This window comes from Mastigoproctus giganteus, chromosome 5 (assembly GCF_048544385.1).
Source record: "Mastigoproctus giganteus isolate SK-2022 chromosome 5, ASM4854438v1, whole genome shotgun sequence".
Classification (NCBI taxonomy): domain Eukaryota; kingdom Metazoa; phylum Arthropoda; class Arachnida; order Uropygi; family Thelyphonidae; genus Mastigoproctus; species Mastigoproctus giganteus.
This window is the reverse complement of record NC_143579.1, coordinates 234,673,573-234,698,908: the sequence shown is the minus strand read 5'-3', so window position 1 is coordinate 234,698,908 and position 25,336 is coordinate 234,673,573. Positions and strand designations below refer to the sequence as shown.

Below are 25,336 nucleotides of genomic sequence, written 5' to 3'. Positions count from 1 at the left end.
AAAAGTTCCCAAGTAACTCTGAGAGAGAGAGAGAGAGAGAGAGAGAGAGAGAGAGAGAGAGTCAAAAGTAGAAGGGAATCACCAAGAAAGAGAAAAATGACGATATCCAGCTCAGGACCCTGGGTGTGCCAAGCCCATACTCACCAGATGTTAGCCCCCGGGGTTCAATAGAACCATTTGATTTTGACAGAGGTGGGAATAGAGATGGAAAAAATTTGTGGCCATTAGTTTTGGCAAGAGACCAGAATGCTTGACTACTATTTGGACAAGAAAAAAGTTTTGTACTCTTAGCCTGATCGATATACATTAGACTGATTAATAACTGCTTTGCAATTATTGCACGATTTTTGTGTAGGCAAGAAATGAACCTGGATATTTGGATGCAAGCCAATTGTGATATGCAACATTCTTATCTTGAACAGCATTATCATATTTATTGGAAAACCATGGTTTATATAAAGGATGAGGTTTTAAGGTGAAGTGTGGAATAAAGGGATTTCATTCCTACAAGAATAATTTTAATGACATGATCTGAGCAAACGTTGACATCAGAAGATTTGAAACAGTAATCCGACCAATGAAAATTGAATGGAGTGTACTGGGAATGTTGGGAGGTGGTTTAACAAGATAATTAATACACGATTTGGAAGAAAAATAAGATTCATCTTTGACCAGAAAAATAAGATTTATCTTTGACCAGAATGCTCGGCTACCATTTGGACAAGAAACAAGTTTTTGACTTTTAGCCTGTTCGAAATCTAGTTTGGACTGATGCAACATTCTTCTCTTGAAGAGCTTGGCACATTTATTGGAAAACAAAGGTTTAGATAAAGGACGAGATTTTAAGTTGAAGTGTTGAATAAAGGATTCCATCCATCCCTACAAGATTAATTTCACTAAAATGATCTGAGCAAATTCTGACATCAGAAGATTTGAAACAGGAATCCGACCAAGGAAAAGAAGAAAAGGAATCTTACAGATCATCCCATTTTTCATTTTTGTAATGTCAAACAACACTAGGTTCAGAATGGCCATGAGAGAAAGGCTCTATTGGAGAAGAGAGCATCATTAAGTTGTAATGTGAGGTGCCTGGAGGACCTCTCACCTCGACCATGTACATAGAAGTGTTTGTGAGTAAAAGATCAAGCATGTTGGCTGCATGGTTAGGATTGTCTGGTATTCTGGTAGGTAAATCAACAATCTGTGCGAGGTTATCAGTAATTGCAGAAGCCTCAACACATTGACCAGCTGGGTTTGTGTGACTAGAAAATGGAAGCCACCTGGATTTGTTAACATTAAAATCACCAAGGAAAATTATCTCATTGTTAAGAAAGTTAGACTGAAGAAAATCAAGTTTCAAAGAGAGCAATTCAAAAAGTTCCAAGTGACTAGCAGAGTTGTGAGAACAATGGAGGCAACAGAAGAATTTGACAGAATGTAGGCGAGAGATTTTAAGCCAGAGAAGATCAAAAAGATGAGGTTCCAAATTACTAAGTCTCTGATAGGGAATATCAGAATGGAATATCATATGCACAAGTGTCACCTTTGAAGCGAAAGGAATCATACAGCAAATAATTTGGACAACGGAGATGAGCAGTGGTTGAATCAACTGATAACTGGGATTCTGTCAGAAAAAGTACATGAGAGTTTGGCAGACTGAAAGTGGAAATGGACATCATTGAGATTAGAATTGAGATCACATATATTTGTGAAATGAACGAGGAAGTGTTTGGGAGGTTTAGATCTTTCACAGGGAAGTTAGTTCTATTAGTTTGACAATTCATGGTATGTTCAGTATTAGGGAAAGGTGGGGGGTGACATGCTGTATGAAGGAATGAAATTTTTGGATATGGCGTATACATTGTAAGAATCTCCCCAGCTCCTTGATGTAATGTGGCCTTGATAATGCCTCCCCCCACATCCACACTACTTCGACTCCCTTCATTCACTGCCTAGCAGAGTAGTGGCAATGAGGTGGGCTATCTAATGGCCAGCCTGCGAACACTGTTTTTGAGCTGTATCATTAATTCTAATACTATTTCAGTAAAGCCATTGATACTACTACATGTATATAATTGCTGTATAAATTGGAGCAATGTGGCAATAGGAAAAAGAGTCTGTTATGGACAAAGGGATGGTCAAGTGGTTGGAGACAAGAGTGCTTATAACATGCCCATTGCTCTTCATTGACAAATAATTTTGATAAGTAGGGTTCTGCGTGGGTTGATTTTGGGTACCTTACATCAGTGATATTGATGTAGGTATTTCAGGTTTGATATTTAAGTTTACTGATGACACAAAGGTGTACACAGTTCTTAATGACAATAATCAAGACATGCTACTTCAAAGGATCTAGGTAAACTGAGCAGATTGGCTGGAAAATGTAGAGAGGAATGCAGTTATACTTCAGTTACAGCATGGATTTGTTAAACAACAATTTTGTCTGACCAATTTCATTGGATACTATGATACAATAACAAGAATATTGAAAGCAAAAAATAATTTTCATATTATATCAGTGTTCTCCCCAGGATCTATCGAATAGGCACACTGCCTGGTGAATTTAACTGACCGCCCAGCTAAAATTTAAGCGATTCTCGCTGTACTGTATGGTACTGCTCACTGATCTCGATCAATATTAATTCGATACTCTGCCAGATAGTGACTGGAGGGAGTCTGAGTAGTGTGTATGCGGGGAGCATTGTCGAGGCCACGTTATGTCAAGGATCTGGGTATAATCTTACCACGTGTATGCCATATCCAAAAATTTCATTACTTCATACAGCATGTCCCACACTTTTTCTTACTATTGAATACACCATGAATTGTCAAAATAATAGAGCAAGCTTATCTGCGAAAAGATCTAAACCTCTCAAGGACTTCCTAATTCATTTCACAAATATACGTGGTCTCAATTCTAATCTCAACAATGTCCATTTCCACTTGCAGTCTGCCAAACCCCATGTACTTTTTCTGACAGAATCTTACTTATCCGTTGATTCAACTACTGCTCATCTCAGATGCCCAAATTATTTGCTGTGTAATTCCTTTCACCTCAAAGGTGGTACTTGTGCATATGTCCGTTCTGATATTCCCTGTCAGAGACTTAAAAATTTGGAATCTCCTCTCTTTGATCTTCTCTGGCTTAAAATCTCTCTACCTCATTGTGTCAAATCCATCTGTTGTCTCTACTGTTCTCCCAACTCCACTAATCACTTGGAGCTCTTTGACTTCCTCTCTTTGCAACTTGACTTTCTCCAGTCCAACTTTCCTAACAGTGAGGTAATTTTCCTTGGTGATTTTAATGTTCACAACTCCAGCTGGCTTCCGTTTTCTAGTCACACCGACCCAGCAGGTCGAGATGCTGAGGCTTTTGCAATTACTAATGACCTAGCACAGATTGTTCATTTACCTACAAGAATTCCGGACATTCCTAATCATACAGCCAATACGCTTGATCTTTTTCTCACAAACAACCCTTCTATGTACATGGTCGAAGTGAGAGGTCCTTTAGGCACTTCAGATCACAACTTGGTGATTGTCTCTTCTCCAATGGAACCTTTATCTCATGGCTATTCCCAACCTCGTGTTGTTTGGCATTACAAGAATGCAAAATGGGATGACCTGCGAGACTTATTTAATTGTCTCTTCCTTGGTTGGATTACTGTTTCAAAACTTCTGATGTCAACGTTTGTTCAGATCGTGTCAGTGAAATTATTCTCGCAGGAATGGAATCCTTTATCCCACACTCCACTTTAAAATCTTTTCCTTTATCTAAACCTTGGTTTTCCAATAAATGTGCTAAGGCTGTTCAAGAGAAGAATGTTGCATATCGTAATTGGCTTGTTTCTAATTCTTCAGTATCATTTTCTGCCTACACCAAAGCTCGCAACAATTGTAAAGCAGTTATTAATCAGTCCAAACTAGAGTTTGAACAGGCTAAGAGTAGAAAACTTGCTTCTTGCCCTAATGGTAGCCGAGCATTCTGGTCTCTTGCCAAAGCTATTGGCCGCAACTTTTGCCCATCTCTGCTCCCACCTCTGTCCAAACCAGATGGTTCTGTTGTCATTTCGGCCAAGGATAAAGCTGACCTGCTAGCATCCCATTTTTCTTCCAGCTCATGTATTAATGATCTTGGTAAAACACCTCCCACCATTCCCAACACGCTCCATTCAGTGCCTCCTGTGATCTTCCGTCAAAAAGATATCAGAAGGATTTTGATGAATCTTGATGCTAAGAAAGCTCCAGGTCCTGATGGTATTTCTCCACTTGTTCTCAAAACCTGTGCTCCTGAACTTACTCCTATTCTTTGCCGCCTTTTTTCACTTTCTTATTCCAAAGGTGTTTTTCCTTCTGCTTGGAAATTTGCTCATATCCAGCAAGTTCCTAAAAAGGGTTACAAATCCCTCCCATCCAATTATCGTCCCATTGCAATTACTTCTACTCTTCCTAAAGTAATGGAGAAATCAATTAACCGCCAACTCTTAAACTACCTAGAAACCTTCCGTCTGATCAACGATCGCCAGTATGGATTCCGTCAGTGTCGATCCACTTGTTATATTCTGGCTTATGTTACCCATTTATGGACTAATTCAATGGAAAGGTTCGGTGAAACATGAGTAGTTGCTCTTGACATCTCAAAGGCTTTTGATCGTGTTTGGCATAAAGGTCTTCTAAACAAGCTTACATCTTATGGTTTGCCAACTGTTTTTAGTAATTGGTTATCCAGTTTTCTCTCTGATCGCTCACTGAGGGTGATGGTAGATGGCTCTCTGTCTTCTAACTTCTCCACTAATGCCGGTGTCCCCCAAGGTTCTTTCTCCCACTCTTTTCCTCTTGTATATTAATTACCTTCCATTGACTGGAAATCCTATCCATAGTTTTGCCGAACGTTGCATTCCACTTTCCATTTTGAGAAACCTTGTCCTGCTCAATCAGCTTCAACTTCTCGAAAATCTACTACTAATTCCTTAAATGCCAATCTTCAGGTAATTCTCCAGTGGGGCAAAGACAACTTAGTTGATTTCAACCCTTCTAAAGCTCAGTCTTGTCTTATATATCGCAAAAAGGATTCTTCTGCTTCTATGCTTATCTTTAGTGACACTCCGATTTGTAGGCAAAATGATATATCACTTTTGGGGATTACCCTGACTTCTAATCTCTCTTGGCACAGCACATTACAAATATTGCTTCCTCTGCATCTAAAAAACTTGGTTTTTCTCTTTCGCTCTCAGAATTACTTTTCTTCCAAACAGCTGCTCACTCTGTATAAATCGCAAATCTGCCCAGCCATGGAATATTGTTCCCACATCTGGGCTGTTGCCCCCAAAACCTCTCTCAGGCTTCTTGATTCCATTCAGAAGAGGGCATTTAGGTTAATTAATGATTCATCTCTAACAGAGTCTCTCCACTCTCTGTCTCATAGATGTGCTGTTTCCGCTGCATGCCTCTTCTACAGATACTTCCATGGGCACTGTTCTTCTGAATTGGCTTCTATAATTCCTGCTCTCTCTTTCAAAACAGTCTGAACACGTGCCGCCAACATCCATTTACTGTCCAGCTTTAAACTCACAGAACCAACTTTTCATCTTCCTCGTTTATTCATTCAACTGCCGTTTTCTGGAACAACCTTCCTTCATACGTATTTCCTAAAAATTACAGTCTACAGAAGTTCAAGTCCTATGTCAGCAAATATCTTCTTTCGTCTTCTCAATCTCCAACCCAAGCACCGTACTAAGTACTATAGGTTCTAATACCTCTCGTGTTTGGGGTTTATATTTAAAAAAAAAAAAAAAAAAAATGAAGATCTGGGGATAATTGTTAATCCGACATGAAATTCTCTTGAGCAGTGCAAACAGGCTGCCAAAACAATCTTTGGATTTTATTAATGATATATGAGAATTTGTCTAGCAATGAGAAAGAAGTTATTAACATGTTTTATGTTTTAGAAGGTCATGTTACGCATCCAGAATACTTTGTGTAAGTTTGGAGGCACCAATTTGAGGAAAAACTTGGATCTGTTGAAAAGGGTACAGAAAAGACCAATTTTTTTGGTGCAGCCCAAATGATATTTTTACCAAGAAAGACTATGGTTCTGTTAATTACAATCTTTGGAAACTAGGTATCAGCATTGTGAACAAACAAAGTGTACAAAGCAAAAAACGAGTTAGGTAGTCTAATTGCTGATGGCAGCATTTTTAAGTGCATTCACATATACAGGGTGATTCAGGAGGAACAATAAACATTTTGGGAGGTTATAGTATTGATTATTCTAAGTAAAAAAGTTCATATAAACATGTGGTAATTTGACTTGTTGTTCTTCTAAGGTCATCTTGGCGTTCCTTTATGAAGGCAGCAGTATCCATAATGCAAGCGAGCGATTTGTCTCTTGTGTTCACCTTTTCTTTGTATACTGCACTTTGCATCCATTCCCACAAATAAAAATCTAACGGAGTGAGGTCTGGAGACCTTGGTGGCCAATGAATGGGACCACCGCGGCCGATCCATCATTCACTATTCGATTTAGATATTGACTGTGGTAAGATCAAGACTGTGGAAAGACTGTGGATACTTTTTTCCAAGTATCTAAGAAAAATGGAGATAATCTAGTTCAGATGTAATGCCAACAAGCTTGATTGCATCATTTGGATGGAGTTGGTATCTACAGCAGGGGGTTCCCAACCTTTTTCACCTGCCGGCCCCTTTAAAAATTGCATTTTTTCCTCCTCAATCCCCTCGTTCAAAAAATACATTCAATTTAATTTTGATGGATAGATTATAAGAAAAATCTGTTAATAACATTAGCCAACATGATTTTTACCTCCAAGAACTTAGATTTCAAAAATCACCATGATAGTTTCACATCACATCACATCTTTCCTCAATTTGAATTTATGCCCTCTCAGGCGATTATTCTGAGCAAGAGGAAGAATCCCATCTGCATTGAGCATGCTCAAACCATTCAAGGCTTTATATACCTCAATCAGATCACCTCACAGGTGCCTAGTCTCCAGACACTGTAATTTGCAAAACGTAAGCCTTTCTTCATAAGAGCAACCCTTTGTTCCATTCACTAATCTTGTTGCCCTTCTCTGTACTCGTTCCAACAGCTCTACATCCAGGTGGGGCCTGACCATTGCCTTATACAAGGGAATAATCACCTTATTCCTGCTAGAAAAATTTCTGTATATCATTGACAAGACACCATGAGCTACTCTTGCAGATCATCTGCACTGCTCAGAAAACTTCATATCTGTCTGCACAATTACTCTCAGGTCCTTTTCATTCTCTACCACTGTCAGTGTGGCATCACAGAGTTGATACGTTACTCTGGGATTACTGCTTCCCATATGTAGTACTTTACATTTGTCAATGTTGAACTTCATTTGCCACCTCTCAGCCCATCTGCTCAACTTTTCTAGATCCTGTTGCAGCAGTGTACTGTCATTAGGTATTTACTACCAGTTTATAACAGATTCCATTAGCAGAAACACAACTGGCATTATTGTTTTATGGTAGTGATCTCCAGAAAGGTGCTTTAGTAAAATGTGAGCTAGTGAGGTGTTAATAGTGCTGTTTATTCAGTTGCTACATGCGCCAGCTTTGTTTATGTGTATCAAACGTGCCTCTTCATTTTGTAATTGTGCTTTATTCCCTAAAAATGAGTAAAATACTTGAAAGGTATGAAAAGGAAGCATCCTGGTGAAGACACTACAGATTCAGAGAGAAAAAGAAAAGCAATATGGATAGATAGAGGTGGACTGGGTCAAAAATTCTTACCAGGAAAATTCGTAGCGGCCTCATACTACTGTAGCGTTTATGGCGAAAATCACACCGGCCTCTATCGTCTTCTGGCCCGTGGCCCACCGGAGTTTCCCCGGTAAGGCTTGTGGCCAGTCCACCTCTGTCCATAGAGAAAAAAATATGAAATTCCGAAATGCTTTGAGCAAAATTGAAGAACATGTAATATTGCATGTGCTGCAGGCCTAAATGAGGCAACACCGAGAATTAGAAAGAATGCAGAGAAAATAAAAACAACTTTCATAGCAGGAACAAATCAAAATGTAATAAAATCCATTAGATCAAGACACAGAGAATTGGAAGAGATGGAATGGCTGTCATCTGTTTGGATAGAAAATTGAACAGAAAACAAGTTTGCTTACGATAGAAGCAAAAGCATTAGCAATATTTTATTACGTAATAAAATACGTAAGTATTTTATTACGTAATAAAATTGTAATAAAATACGTAATAAAATTGTAATAAAATACGTAAGTATTTTATTACAATTATTTATTGTGTTTGGTAATGTTTTGGTTACAAATGTGGGTTCAATCTTGGGTGGTCGGCACCTAACTCTATTTTTCAAATGGAGCCTGTTATTTATATTGCACGATTTTGCATTGCACAAGGGTTTCTAGGAACACAACTATCGTGCTGTACGAGAACTGACTGTATTTCACTATGATTTATGATATATTTTTTTAAAGTTAAATGAGATATAGAGAACATATAATATTTTTTATGTTTAAATTACAAACTTGAATTATACATATATATCCCTTTATTTTAACATTAAACGGTACATCTTTTGATGTAGATGTGATAGACTGCAGGATCATTTAGACAAGACTTCAGTTATAGCTCGGACACAGCATGGTTTTGTTAAGGGGAAGTCTTGCCTGACCAATTTGATTGGATACTATGATGCAGTCACAAAAGAACTGGATGCAGGGAATAGCTTTGATATTATATACTTGGATCTTAGAAAGGCGTTTGATACTGTTGCACATGGAAGACTGCTACACAAATTGGAGCAGTGTGACATTAGAGGCAAATTGCTGCTATGGATAAAGGGGTGGTTGAGGGGGAGAAGACAGAGAGTGGTAATCAATGGACACTGCTCATCGTGGACTAATGATATTAGTGGAGTCCCTCAGGGCTCAGTGTTGGGTCCATTATTGTTTTCTGTATTTATAAATGATATTGATGATAGTATATCAAGCTTAATGTCCAAGTTTGCAGACGATACAAAGGTTGGCAGGGTTGTCAAGGACACTACTGACACTATGCTGCTGCAACAGGATCTGGAAAGGTTGAGCAGATGGGCTGAGAGGTGGCAAATGAAGTTTAATATTGACAAATGTAAAGTACTACACATGGGAAACAGCAACCCCAGAGCAAGGTATCAACTCTGTGGTACTACACTGACAGTGGTAGAGAATAAAAGGGACTTGGGGGTGGTTGTGTAGGCAGATATGAAGTTGTCTGAGCAGTGCAGACGGGCTGCAAGAGTAGCTCATGGAATATTGTCAATGATATACAGGAATTTTTCCAGCAGGGATAAGGAAGTGATTATTCCTTGTATAAGGCAATGGTCAGGCCACACCTAGAGTACTGTATACAGGTCTGGAGGCCTCATTTCAAGAAGGATGTAGAGCTGCTGGAACGAGTACAGAGAAGGGCAACAAGATTAGTGAATGGAACAAAGGGGTGCTCTTACGAAGAAAGGCTTAAGTTTTGCAAATTACAGTGTCTGGAGACTAGGCACCAGCGAGGTGATCTGATAGAGGTGTATAAAGCCTTGAATGGTTTGAGCATGCTCAATGCTGATGGGATTCTTCCTCTAGCTCAGAATAATCACCTGAGAGGGCATAAATTCAAATTGAGGAAAGACAGATGTAGGATAGACGTGCGGAAATTTGCCTTTAGCCAGCGGGTGGTTGGTTGGTGGAACAGACTTCCATCCCTTGTAGTGGAGGTTGATAGCCTAAATAAGTTTAAGGCTCAGCTGGACAGGTATTTTGAACGAACAGAGGGGTGAAGTGGAAGTGGGTTTTTTGTTTTTTTTTTTTTTTTTTTTTTGGCTGATGCTGCGTAAGCTTGCTTTCTTGCATCAAATGCCTCTGCTAATGCTAATAGACTTTTTATGGTGATTTTCGGAATCAGTATGTTTATTTCCTCCAGAATCACATATTTTCATTGCTGAGGTAGGCGCGTCCGTAGCCAGGTGGGAAGGAGCAGCAGTGCGTAGCACATGCTTCTTGATTAGACCGGGGTTCAAGCCCGTCACCACCAAATACGGAGGATGCGGAAAGGTCAGGGAATGACCACCGCAACTAAGCAATATGGCCTTAGTTGCTAATGCTCCTAAAAAAAAAACCAAATAACAATAACAAATAATAATTATGCAAATAATTAATAATAATTCAAGCCAATGGGAGAAGAGGAATTCGTGTGATGTGGTACAAGTGGGTGGGGCAATTATGTCACTACAAATGCACAGGTAAATAATTACATAGATGATTTTCTGATTAGATTTCAATCAGTGCGTTATTATATTAGTATAATTAGGAGAGGGGTGTAGACGATTTGACTTACTCCATCATACCTCTACATTTTACGTAGGGCAAAACAAGAAATAAATGGTTTCAATGTAAAATTATGTGTAAAGTGGTCGCTTGGTTTAATAGCATCGCAATGCAAGATGTCAAGAGGTTTCATTTGAAATTATTGTTATACAAAGCAAAATGTCCTAGGTGTTTTGAAGACGTGAAAACTGTGAACAGAGTAGTGTACGAGACTTTTCAAGAAGCACTCAAGCCGCATATGTAAGCAAGTCGGTTGATCATGTGAAGGAAAATCTTTCCAAAGCAGCTTCAGTAATGATGCCGAGCAGGTTAAGACATTTTTTTGTATATTTGATATTCCTGTATTGGGAATATCAAATATACAAAATGCGGGTTGACAAGCGAAGCAAGCATAGGGCGGAGCTCACTAGTTATTTATTAAAAATATAATATAATTAAAATACATAGATAAGTAACAATCAGTTCTTGATTACTTACCACTTACTTTAGTAACAAAAAGCATTAAAAATTATTATTTGCCATTTTAGTTTCTTAAAAACCAGACCAGTTACATAATCATTGTTTTGTTTTGTTTGGTTTTTAGGAGCATTAGCAACTAAGGCCATATTGCTCCGGGAAATGCGGTGGTCATTCCCTGACCTTTCCACATCTTCGGTATTTGGTGGTGACGGGCTCGAACCCTGGTCTAATCAAGAAGTGTGTGCTACGCACTGCTGCTCCTTCCCACCTGGCTACGGAGGCACCTACATAATCATCAGCATTAATTGTTAATGAGACAATTGTGGCTGGTTAGCAGTAAGCTGTGTGGTATCTGGTATCCTGTCTAAAATAACTTAATTTGATCCTTAGATCTCCATGTTCTGATATGTTCAGCTTTTTATTTGTTTTTCTAAGTAAATTATTAATATTAGCATTAGCAGAGGTATATGATGCTAGAAAGCAAGCTTATACAGCTCTGGAAGCTTGTTTGCACTGTTCAGAAAACTTCGTCTAAGGTAAAGAAAGCCAACACGAGAATGACGAGAAACTTCACATAACTTACGTGGAAAATTAGTTTCCAAACACCGGACTCAAGCGCTACTCTCTCTGTAAACAGACGGTAGGTGTTATTGGCCTGGAGCCAAAATCGAGAAGAATATATTGATTGACAGGTAGGCGTGGCGAACAATGAAATGATTGGTGGTGGTTGCGAGAGATGACAAGCTACTGTGTAGTCATTGGTTGGCATTATAATGTGTATTTATGAGTAAAGAATTATGCATACTAGTTTTGTGATGAACGGTAAACAGGTAATAGTAGCAATGAATCTTTAAAGATGGAAGAAATTTGTGAGGAAAATAAAATGTTGGTTGATTTTTTTATGAAAACTAAATTAATGAAAGCTTCGTTCTGTTCATTTTTATATTCTTCATTATGTTTTTTTCTCATTATTAAAAACAGATTTTTGGAGTTCATGAGTGTTTTTACTATATTGTTGATTTAGGTTTGGTTACAAAAAAAGGAAAAGGTTTCTTTATTTTTCGTTATATTTCGTAATCTGACCTTAAATGGTAAGTTAGGAAATAATAGTAAAGGTTTCTTTATATTTCATGACCTAACCTTAAACATTAAGTTAGGAAATAATAGGAAAAGAAAGAAAGGAAAGATTCTTTATATATATATAGTGAATAGCTATTGAGGTGTTGATTGACGTTATGATACGTGTGTATCTGCACGAGTATCTTTAAAAATAAAAGTATAGTAATAAAAAATTAATATTTTGTTTATAAACAATTTATGCTCTAGTCCACCCATGATTCTAAAGAAAAAAGGTTAGGTTACCTCCATTTTGGGAGGGGTTCAAGCTCCCATGGGATTCAAGTGGAGGTAACCTGACCCTTTTTTAACCATTATGGAGAGCGTTCATTAGGGCAAGTTACCATTAGTGCTTCTGAATGATACTAAACCGATGTTATTGGGTGTTGTGTTCGTGCACCAATCAGCACATCATCTGCCACACCTATCTGTCAATCAGTATATTGTTCTCGACTTTGCTCCAGACCGATAATACTTACTGTCTGTTTACCGAGTGAGCAGCGTGAGAGTGCCGTATCGGGAAACTAATTTTTCACGTAAGTTATCTGACGTTTCTCATCGTTCTCGTGTTGGCTTTCTTTACCTTCGCCAAAACTTCATATCTGACTGCACAATCCCCCCCCCCCGATCTTTTTCATTCTCCACTACCCTGAGTGTAGTACCACACAGTTGGTACACGTTACTCTGGCTGAATCCAGCTTCTGCTGGATAAGAACTGGGGAAAATTAAAAGCAGTTCTGCCATAGTGTAATTTAGGATATTTATTTTGTGTGTCTTGATTATTGCAGTAGGAGGCGTACCCTTTAGTTTGGAATACAGATTAGGCCTCCAAATCGTCTGTCAATTAACTCTTGTAATATAAATTCGACTTGAGACGCATCACATTCAAATGGTTGTAGAATCCATTCTGGTACAATCGTATCATGAAGATCTTTAAATAGAATGTTTTAAGTGATATATTATAAGTCTTCCAATTCTCCTTCAGCATTTCTAGAACCTGATGGTTTTAAAAATGATTTTAAATTTATTAATATATTTATAAAAAAATTTAGAAAGATTAATAAATTTATAAAACATTGTGGAATGTTTTATAAATTTATCTTTAAAGATTTATCTTTTTTATTATATCTTATTATATTTTATCTTTAAGCATTTCATCAATTAAATGTATTGTTAGCGGAATGGTTTTTAATATTGGATCCGGATCTATTTTCATGACAGAGCTTATAATTTCCCATGCTGATGGCAGTATTGATTACCCCCAACTGTGTGAAGATACCTTGCTTTTACAATTAAGAGTGGTATATTATAAGACTCTTCCATCCTCCTTTAGTGATTCTAGAAACTGATGGTTTCAAAAATGATTTTAAGCCCATTGTGGAATGATTTATTAATTTATCTTTAAGCAAATCACTTTAAGTAAAAACAAATCATCCTGAAATTGTATCTTTTTCCATAATTGACAGGTGTAACAAGTTAGTAAAGTAGCAAAAATCTCCTCAATTAAAAAGTGGATATGAATAGATTCATTTTGGATTGAAACTTGAAAGTAATTGTCCAAACTTGAATTATATTCATATCTATCCTTATAGTGTCTTGTTTGTCTGTCTTTCAAATTGAGGAAAGACAGATGTAGGATAGATGTGCGGAAGTTTGCCTTTAGCCAGCAGATAGTTGGTTGGTGGAGCAGACTTCCATCCTTTGTTGTGGAAGTTGATAGCCTAAATGGCTGAGCTGGACAGGTATTTTGAACGAATGGAGAGGTGAAACAGGAGCGTTCTGTTTTTTTTTTAATTTTCCTGGAACAGAAGTTGAACTCACAGGTCTATAATTACTTGTGTCAGCCTTTGAGCCGCCTTTGTGAATTGGGGTCACATTTGCACATCTCCAGTCTATGGGTACCTCTCCCGAGTCCAAAGAAGCTCTCATAATTATGACTGAGGGTTTTCTTACTTCTTTTGCTGCTTCCTTTAATATAACTGGATAGATCCCATCCACCCCGGGTGCCTTTTTATGTTTATCCTGGTTGATGCTGCATAAGCTTGCTTTCTTGCATCATATGCCTCTACTAATGCTAATATCATTTAATTTTGAATATATATATATCGGCCAAGAAAACACATTTTTTGATTCAGTGAATTTTTTTGCTAATGGTTTCTTTATTTCAAAAGAAATTCTATATTACAGAATCAAAAAGTTCAATCAAATGCTATAAACAATTTCCTTTTGATAGCCAATATACCTCTGTATGTAAAAGCATCTGGTTGTAGATTTTATCATTTTGATCATATAATTGACCAAACAGATGATCATTCAAGAATTTCACCTTTATTTAATACACACAGAATATCATGGAGTTTTTTTACCTTATATTTTTTGCAACCAAATTCTGCTTGTGCAGAACAGAATTTGCAGTTCTAACTTCAGGAATCCTTTTCTTCAAAGATGCTGAAAACGCTTTGTATTTGCTGACCATTTCTGGTGCTCCATCAGAAGCAGCTGCCACAATATATTAGTAATAGGAATATTGTTTTCCTGTAAGTATTTTTCAAAGCAAAAAAAACATTTCTTCCATTATATATGTCTTTAATTTGCAGCATAAAGAAATTCTCCTAGTATTGCCTTTTTTTCTTGGGCTGTAATAATGTACATAGGCCATAAGGATGCTCAAAGTTCCAAATGTTCCCTAATCCAATTGTACAGCAAATTTAGTTGTTTCCAATGCAGAAGCCACACAGTTTTTTGTATTATATCTTCAGCTGTTTCATCAATACAATGTTGAAATATATTGTTAGCGGAATGGTTTTTAATACTGGGTCTGGATCCATTTTCATGACATAGCTTATAATTTCTCATACCGATGATAGTATTGGTTGCCCCCCCCCCCAACTGTGTTGGAGATACCTTGCTTTTACAATTAAGAGTGATACATCATAAGAACCTTCCAGTCCTCCTTCAGTATTTATAGAAACTGATGGTTTCAAAAATTATTTTAAGCCCATTGTGGGACGTTTTATAAACTTACCTTTAAGACATTTGAAATATTCAAAATCTGTGTCTTTGCCCTAGGGTGTATTTTTTCCAAGTGGTCTTTCATCTTTGATGGTTTCATAGCATTGTTCTAAAAGGTTTTCTCACATAAGTGGTATTGATTCATTGCCAGCCAAAGAAAGAAATAAATCCCAATGTTAAATAATCTTGTAAATATAAATGACACTTTTTTTTTTAAAGTGATATGGTATAAAGATCTTCTCAAAAACCACATATTATCAAAATTGTAATATGTGTTATTATTTGAAATAACTTACAGTAGTGTTTAAATATGTAATGTACCTATGATTAAAAAGGTCTTGTGTGCTCTGGATTCATTATTATCAAAACTAAAATTACTGTAACACAGAGCGAAAACAGATACAAAAATAGATTGTGACAAGTTTAATAATAGGAAATATACATATATTAGATTAGATACATACAAACAAAAAGCTTTTGGTTGTTTTGTCAACCTTCCTCAGTTAAACTGACAGTTAAGAATGGAGCATGAGGGCGTGTACTGTCAATCTTGTACGTGAAGTGCGTGATTAATTGTTGGATGTTGAAGCCTGTGGCTGTGATGCATGCGGATGTTGCCAGCGTTTGTCAATAGTCAGGATTGCTGTTTCGATGATAGGGTGGACTTGACATCCACTGTTCCTGTTGACTGAGGTATTGGAGCATTTGATGTTCATTTGAATTTTTGTTTGTATGTATCTAATCTAATATATGTATATTTCCTATTATTAAACTTGTCACAATCTATTTTTGTATCTGTTTTTGCTCTGTGTTACAGTAATTTTAGTTTTGATAATGTAATGTACCCATGCATAAACTGTTCACATGGTAACACTGCAACAGAACTACCATTAATTGTCATTACTAGTAGCACGATGCAAGTGTATCGTGAGAAATGCTGTTTGCTGGATTACGGTTCTGCCGCCTAGTGGTAAAATTCACATAGCAGATTGCTAAAGCTGAAAATTAACAAGACCAATGTTCATAGTTATATTTTTAAATCATATATTATTATATTCTTTATATTTATTATTATATAATTTTCCATCGACCCCCATTCAACCCCTTGGCATGTATTGACCCCTCTTTCAAGATAATTGATCCCATTGGGAAATGAAACCCTGGTCTACAGTGTAGGATTAGGAGAGCCGATTTATGTTCTTTTTAAAATTTTATGGTTCCAGGGATCAAAAAACTGATTGGAAAACTTTGATTGTTATTTTATAGAAGAACAGGTAATGGAAACAATAATAATAATAAAAATTTGCAGTGTAATAACTACTGAATGTCTTTTTTTTTTTTTTTTTTTTGGAATGTCAATTTTTGAGACATGCGGTGGTACATCTCTATTTTTTACTCATATCTACTAAATTGATGGTTGTCATATGCCACCTTGATATAGCTGTGCAAACAATATGCACTTGAAAAATCACTGATGTAAGCATCTTTACTTACATAGATTTCTAAGAGTATAAAATGAATTTAATATATTGTTTTTTGGGGGGCTACAAATTTTAGCCTTTCCTTTTTATATATCAATCTTAATAAATTGTCTGTTAAATCTAATAGATTTATAAATTCTTTTAGGCAATGCAGCCGATTTTCCACTTGGTATGGGGCCTGTTGGTGGAGATGCAATTTTTAGTCAGTGGCAGGATGCTATGAAGATGGTAGCACGCCTTGAAGGTGGTATTCCACCTGATTTTCGAAAACGGGTCAGTAACTTTAACCCTATGTTTTCACTTCAAAATTGTTGAACTTATTTTTAGTCTAGTTACTCTGCTCCATAATTATGTCAATACATTTTAATATAACCGAATTTTCATTTTACCCTATTATCATGAATTTCCACTTTTTATAGCTTGATGTTTTTGTTAATATTGTTGGCATGTGTGGAGAATATGCCTGCAGTAGTAGAGTAGGGTCTCAAAATGCATGCAATCAGAATATGACCCCCCTCATCTACAGGGATGGGATACACTTAAATAGAAAGGGTAAAAGAATATTTGCTGGTGCTATCGAGGCAGAGTTAGGTGGGTCGAAAAACTGTTAGCTTGGGGGATACACGGACTAATAGATTAGCAGTAGCGACTGGCAGAGGTAAAAGTGATTCTTGCACTACGTCTATTCAAATGCAATTGAGCAGCAGCCTGGAAAGCAAGGCAATAGATATTTCCAGAGCTGCTGGGAGTCATAGTGGAACAAGTAAATACATGGGCTGTGTTAGGGTAACTAAGAGTAGAAACGGGTGCATCTATATTTGCATGTACACAAATGCTAGGAGTATAGTTAATAAATTCGATGAGCTTGAAGTGCTAGTGAAGACATCAAAGGCAGATATTGTTGGGATATCAGAGACATGGTGTCACACAGACATAAGCAGTGCAGAACTGGAATTTGGGGAGTACAATGTGTACAGAAAGGACAGACAGGGTAGTAGGGGATTATGCTGTTAGTTAAGAAACACATAAAATCTAAGGAAGTGCATCCAATTGATGTTGGTGGACAATGTAATGTTGAGTCTGTTTGGTGTGACATAAGCACTGGGAAAAGAAAAATGAGAGTAGATGTGTGTTATAGGTCTGATGAATCTGATGGTGATTATTCTGAGCAAGAGGAAGAATCCCATCAGCATTGAGCATGCTCAAACCATTCAAGGCTTCTCTGTACTTGTTCCAGCAGCTTTACATCCTTCTTGAAATGAGGCCTCCAGACCTGTATACAGTACTCAAGGTGTGGTCTGACCATTGCCTTATACAAGGGAATAATCACCTTATCCCTGCTAGAAAAATTTTTGTTTATCATTGACAAGACACCATGAGCTACTCTTGCAGCCCGTTTCCACTGCTCAGAGAACTTCATATCTGCCTGCACAATTACCCCCCAGATCCTTTTCATTCTCTACACTGTCAGTGTAGTACCACAGAATTGATACGTTGCTCTGAGGTTACTGTTTCCCATATGTAGTACTTTACATTTGTCAATGTTAAACTTCATTTACCACCTCTCAGCCCATCTGCTCAACCTTTCCAGATCCTGTTGCAGCAGCATAGCGTCAGTAGTGTCCGTAACAACCATGCAAATCTTTATATCGTCTGCAAACTTGGACATTAAGCTTGATATACCATCATCAATATCATTTATAAATATAGAAAACAATGGACCCAACACTGAACCCTGAGGGACTCCACTAATAACATTAGTCCACGATGAGCAGTGTCCATTGATTACCATTCTCTGTCTTCTCCCCCTCAACCACCCCTTTATCCATAGCAGCAATTTGCCTCCAATGCCACACTGCTCCAGTTTGTGCTGCAGTCTTCCATGTGCAGCAGTATCAAAAGCCTTTCTAAGTTCCAAATATATAATATCAAAGTTATTCCCAGCATCCAGTTCTTTTGTGACTGCATCATAGTATCCAATCAAATTGGTCAGGCAAGACTTTCCCTTAACAAAACCATGCTGTATCCGAGCTATAACTGAAGTCTTGTCTAGAAGATCTTGCAGTGCTTTAACCAGTGCCTCCATTAATTTTCCTGGAACAGAAGTTAAACTCACAGGTCTATAATTACTTGTGTCAGCCTTTGAACCGCCTTTGTGAATTGGGTTCACATTTGCACATCTCCAGTCTATGGGTACCTCCCCTGAGTCCAAGGAAGCTCTCATAATTATGACTGAGGGTTTTCTTACTTCCTTTGCTGCTTCCTTTAATACAGTCGGTTCTCGTATAACACGTGTTTGCATTACACGAATTCGATCATACACGATTTATAAATAAGGGAACAATATCTTACATAACACGAACCGAATTCGCTTATACACGATTCGCCTTTGTGTTTACAAGAAATGGCAGTCGAACGCGGAATCACCCCAACCGAACGCAACATGATAGGAATGAAGAAGATTCTGAAAATGTATTTATGTGTTTTATATCAGTGAAGGGGAAACACATTTCACCATAATAACGTAAAAACCTATCGATATAATCGCAAATGCAATTAGATGGAGTTTACTACCAGTTTATAACAGATTCCACTAGCAGAAACGCAACTGGAAATTGTTTTTATTGTTTTATGGTAGTAACCTTCAAAAATGTGCTTTAGTAAAATGCGAGGTGTTAATTGATAGTGTATCTCGGCCTTTACGGTGTTATTTATTCAGTTGCTACACGCGCGCAGCTTTGTTTATGTGTATCAAGCGTGCCTCCTCGTTTTGTAATTGTGCTTTATTCCCTAAAAATTAGTAAAATACTTAAAAGGTGTGAAAAGGAAGCATCCTGGCTAAGACACTGAAGATTCAGAGGAAAAAAAAAAGAAGCAATATCGATAAACAGAGGCGGACTGGATCAAAAATTCTTACCCGGGAAAATTTATAGTGGCCTCATACTACGGTTTATGGCCAAAATCACACCGGCCTCCGGCCCACCGGGATTTCCCCCGTAAGGCTTATGGCCAGTCCGCTTCTGTCGATAGAGAAAAATATGAAATTGTGAAACGCTTTGAGCGAAATGAAAGACCATGTGATATTGCACGTGCTACAGACCTAAATGAGGCAACGCCGAGAATTACAAAGAATGCGGAGAAAATAAAAACAACTTTCATAGTGGGAACAACTCAAAGTGTAATTAAAATCCATTAGATTAAGACACAAGAATTGGAAGAGATGGAACGGCTGTCATCTCTTTGGACAGAAAATCAAACAAAAAGCAAGTTTGCTTACGATAGAAGCAAAAGCATTAGCAATATTTTATTACGATTTACGTATTATAATTTATACAGTACTTACGTATTATAAAATACGTAAATATTTTATTACGACTATTTTATTTAATATAATAAATTTTTTACGAATAAAATACGTATTTTATTCGTAAAAAATACTTTTTTAGTATTAAAAAATACTAAAAATACTTTATTATAATATAATATTATTTTTATTACGTATTTTAATCGTTATAAAATACGTAAGTATTTTATAACGATTAAAATTACCCGATTATTTATTGTGTTTGGTAATGTTTTGGTTCCAAATGTGTGTTCAATCTTGGGTGGTCGGCACCTAACCCTACTTTTCCCATAGGGCCTGTTGTTTATATTACACGATTTTGCATTGCACGAGGATTTCTAGGAACGCAACTATCGTGCTATACGAGGACAGACTGTATAACTGGATAGATCCCATCCACCCCGGTTGCCCTTTTTATGTTTACAGTAATACCCCAAAGTTACGCGATAGGTGGGTCCGACGAAAATCGCGTAAGTCGAATTCGCGTAAGTCGGGGTACAACTTTGCATATAAATACATATAAATTTTGCTTAATTGGGACCAAGGACTAACAAAAACACTAGTTTAGAAGAAAAATATTAATAAAATTGCAGTTCTTTATACATATTAATACAAAATATGTATTAAAAAAACAAATGACTTACGTTAAAAAGTTATTTCGATGTCGATGGCTTCATAAAATCTAACAAATTCGTCTGACGACACAGCGCGTTCTTTTTTTCACGCAGAATTTCTTCGTAGCAGGCTAATAATTTTTTTATTCCTTGCTTTGTAGCTATAACGCGTTCTACGTTGGAGTCTATGTTTTCTAAAATTTTTAAGCCCTTTACAATTGAGCCCTTTTCAATTTTCAACCTGTCAAGTTTGCAGTTGTCATGTGCATTCGCCGTTGCTTCATTTAGGCCTGTAGCACGTGCAATATCACGTGGTCTTTCATTTCGCTCAAAGCGTTTCACAATTTCATATTTTTTCTCTATCGACAGAGGCGGACTGGCCATAAGCCTTACCGGGGCCAGTGTAACCCCGGTGGGCCAGTGTGATTTTGGCCATAAACCATAGTATGAGGCCACTATAAATTTTCCCGGGTAAGAATTTTTGACTCAGTCCGCCTCTGTTTATCGATAATTGCTTTTCTTTTTCTCTCTGAATCTGCAGTGTCTTCACCAGGACGCTTCCTTTTCACACCTTTTAATTTAAGTATTTTACTCATTTTTAGGGAATAAAGCGCAATTACAAAACGAGGAGGCACGCTTGATACGCATAAACAAAGCTGCGGGCATGTAGCAACTGAATAAACAACACCATAAAGGCAGAGATACACTATTAACACCTCACATTTCTAGGGGTTACTACCATAAAACAATAAAAATCCAGTTGCGTTTCTGCTAGTGAAATCTGTTATAAACTGGTAGTAAAGTCGATCTAATTGCATTTGCGATTATACCGATAGCTGGAATTGTGTTGGTTTTTACGTTATTATGGTGAAATGTGTTTCCCCTTCACTGATATAAAAAACATAAAAGCAGCAAAGTTGAATTTTGTTCATCTTTCGCTCCCATTCTCCGCCGTCGCACCGTATATCGATAACATATGAAAAACGACCTTGAAGATAGTGGGCGGCAGCGTTGCCAAACGAAAAAAATCAAGAACCGCATAACTCCGAGTTCGCGTAAGTCGGGGTAGCGTAAGTCGGGGTATTACTGTATTCTCAACAATTTCACCTCCATTTTTCTCTCAGTTTTTACAAAATCATCTAGCTCACTGCCAGAGTTTACTTCACCTCTGGCATTCCCCTTTGTGAATAACTCCTCATGTGTGAATATAGATGCAAAATACTCGTTTAGTTTGTTAGCCACCTGAGCAGGATCCTCAACTGTTGAACCATCAATATCCACTGGACCAATCTGATTCATCCCTTTCCTTCTAGAGTTTACATAGGTAAATACCTCTTTACTGTTTTTTTTTGCATCCTTTGCCAAGGTTTTCTCATAATTTGCCTTTGGCTGCCTAATCTCCTTTGTGGCTTGGTTACAGACTATCTTATATCTATCATAGGCTTCGATGTTAACCATTAATTTATATGTATCCCATGCATTTTTCTTCTCTGCCATGTCTCATTAGTTCATGTGACATCCATTTAGGCCTAAACCTTGAACAGTATTTCTTAGTTGGTATGTAAAGCCTAGTAGGTTCCAAGATAAGTTCTTTGAATGCTTCCCATTTTGAATTTGCTGTTGGTAACATCATCAGTTGGTCCCACTGTATAGAATTTAAATACTGTCTCAGACCATCATAGTCGCCTTTACGAAAGCAAAAACCCTTCCCTTTACCCCCGATGGTAGTTACCTCTTTGAGTAAATCCCACTTCAGCACACTGTGATCACTGCCACCTAGTGGTTCCTTTATCTGCAGATTCTTAATGCATGAAGAATCACTACTGATAATCAGCTCAAGAGTATTACTCCCTCTAGTTGCCTCATGAACATGCTGAAGTAGAAAACAATCATCCGATAAATCCACAAAAGCTTTGCTGGTGTGTGAGTGACCACCCCACAAATTCCAGTCAATATCTGGGAAATTAAAATCCCTCATTATAAGACTCTCTGATGTACTGGCCCACTGTATTTCCCTGTACAGTTTCTTATTATACTCATCAGAGTCATTAGGCCTATAGCACGCACCTACTCTCAATTTGATCTCATGCTTATGTCACACCAAACTAACTCGACACTGCACTGTCCAGCGATGTCGACTGGCTTCACTTCCTTGGATTTTATTTGTTTCTTAAATAATAGCATAACCCCTCCTCCCTTCCTATCCTGTCTATCCTTTCTGTACACATTGTACTCTCCAAATTCCAGTTCTGCATTTCTTATATCTGTGTGACACCACGTCTCTGATATCCCAGCAATATCTGCCTTTGATGTTTTGAGCAATACCTCAAATTCATCAAATTTATTTACTAAACTCCTAGCATTGGCGTACATGCAAGTATACATGCACCTGTTCCTATTCTTAGCTACCATAACATAACCCACGTGTTTACTTGTACCGCAATGACTCCCAGCAGTCTCTAAAATATCCTGCATCTTGTTTTCCAGGCTGCTGCTCATTCCAATAGAAGCAGTGCAAGAATCACTTTCACCTCTGCCAATAGCTATTGTTAATCTATTAGTCCTTGTATCCCCCCCCCCAAGCTAGCAGTTTTCTGACCCACCTAACTCTGCCTTATAGCATCAGCAAATATTCTTGCGCCTTTTCAATTTGAGTGTATCCCATCCCTGTAGAAGCAGTCTCTCCTGTTAACAAGTACAGATCAGGCTGAAAAAAATTCTACCCCTTGAGCCTTGCACAATCTTTCCAAGGCCGAATTAATTGACAAGGCTCTCATCATATACTCCCTCCTATCGGGTCTGAGCAGAATTGCAGACACTTTCAAATTCAACCCTAATTCACTGGCTTCTTTTCAAGTGGCATGTACTTGTTAAGTAATTCTGCCGGTCTTCTACTCTTAATATCATTAGTGCCAACGTGTACAACTATATCACCTTTTGTGCCCTTAAAAGATGATATCTGCTCTACAACATAATTAAAGAGTAACTGAGAAGTGGCGACTGAAGTTTAACATTGACAAATGCTGAGTACTGCATATGTGTAGAAGTTACCCCAGAAAATGTACCTAACTGTGTGGTACTACAGTTAGGATGGTAGGAAGTGAAAAACACCTAGGAGTAATTGTTTAGTCAGATATAAAGTTTTCTGATCAGTGTAGACAGGCTGCCAGACAGGTCCTGGGGTATTGTCAATGATATACAGGAATTTTTCTCATAGGGAAAAGGAGGTCATTATCTCTTTGTATAAAGCAATGGTGAGGCCTTGAGTACTTCATCCAGGACTGGAGGCTCATTTTAGGGAGGATGTAGAGTTGCTTGAATGAGTACAGAGAAGGGCAACAAGATTGGTGAGGGGAACGAAGGGATCCTCTTACCAAGAAAGGTTTAATTTTTGCAAATTGCAGCAGCTGGAAACTAGGCACCTGTGAGGTTATCTGATTGAGGTGTATAAGGCCTTGAATGGGTTGAGCAGCTCAATTCTTATGGGATTCTTCTTCTTCTTGCTCAGATTATGAACCTGAGGGGACATAAATTCAAATTGAGGAAAGACAGTTGTAGAATAGATGTGTGGAAATTTGCATTTAGCACGGATAGTTGGTTGGTGGAACAGACTTGCATCTGTCATTGTGGAAGTTGATAGCTTAAATAAATTCAAGGAGGAACTGGACAAACGTTTAGAGGGAATGGATGTGTGAAATTGTTTTTTTTTTTTTTTTTTTGGCTGCTGCTACCTAAGCTTGCTTTCTTGCATTACATGTCTCTACTACTACACTTACTATGCTAAAACACCTTGAAATTGTAAAAACCATTCTATCTCATGTGATGTTATTGAGAACACTATAGAGACTGTAATTCAACAAGACCCTGAAATCTCAATCATTAGCATTAGTAGAGGCATATGATGCAAGAAAGCAAGCTTATGCAGCATCAGCCAAAAAAAAAAAAAAAAATTTCACTTCACCCCCCTCCTTTCTTTCGAAATACCTGTCCAGCTGAGCCTTAACTTTATTTAGGCTATCAACTTCCACAACAAGGGATGAAAGTCTGTTCCACCAACGAACTACCCGCTGACTAAAGGCGAATTTCCGCACATCTATCCTATGTCTGTCTTTCCTCAATTTGAATTTATGCCCTCTCAGGTGATTATTCTGAGCAAGATGAAGAATCCCATTGGCATTGAGCATTCTCAAACCATTCAAGGCTTTATACACCTCTATCAGATCACCTCGCCGTTGCCTAGTCTCCAGACACTGTAATTTGCAAAACTTAAGCCTTTCTTCTTAAGAGCAACCCTTTATTCCATCCACTAATCTTGTTGCCCTTCTCTGTACTCATTCCTGCAGCTCTACATCCTTCTTGAAATGAGGCCTCCAGACCTGTATACAGTACTCAAGGTGTGGCCTGACCATTGCCTTATACAAGGGAATAATCACCTCCTTATCCCTGCTAGAAAAATTCCTGTATATCATTTGATAAGACACCATGAGCTACTCTTGCAGCCCGTCTGCACTGCTCAGAGAACTTCATATATGCCTGCACAATTACCCCCAGGTCCTTTTCATTCTCTACCACTGTCAGTGTAGTACCACAGAGTTGATACGTTGCTCTGGGGTTGCTGTTTCCCATGTGTAGTACTTTACATTTGTCAATGTTAAACTTCATTTGCCACCTCTCAGCCCATCTGCTCAACCTTTCCAGATCCTGTTGCTGCATTGTACTGTCATTAGTGTCCTTAACAACCCTACCAACCTTTGTATCATCTGCAAACTTGAACATTCAGCTTGATATACCATCATCAATATTATTTATAAATACAGAAAACAATAATGGACTCAACACTGAACCCTGAGGGACTCCTCTAATAACATTAGTCCACGATGAGCAGTGTCCATTGATTACCACTCTCTCTTCTCCCCCTCAACCCCCCTTTATTCATAGCAG

General features: G+C 37.8%; 1 protein-coding gene across 1 annotated transcript in view; it reads left to right on the top strand.

Annotated features, from left to right (window-relative positions):
• Window positions 1–25,336, top strand: part of LOC150086293 (TBC1 domain family member 30-like) — a 200,394-nt gene that overhangs the window by 21,411 nt on the left and 153,647 nt on the right. Inside the window, exon 2 of the mRNA XM_090374853.1 lies at window positions 16,584–16,711. Within this exon, the coding sequence (XP_090230979.1) occupies window positions 16,584–16,711 (128 nt within the window). The remainder of the gene's footprint in view (window positions 1–16,583; window positions 16,712–25,336) is intronic.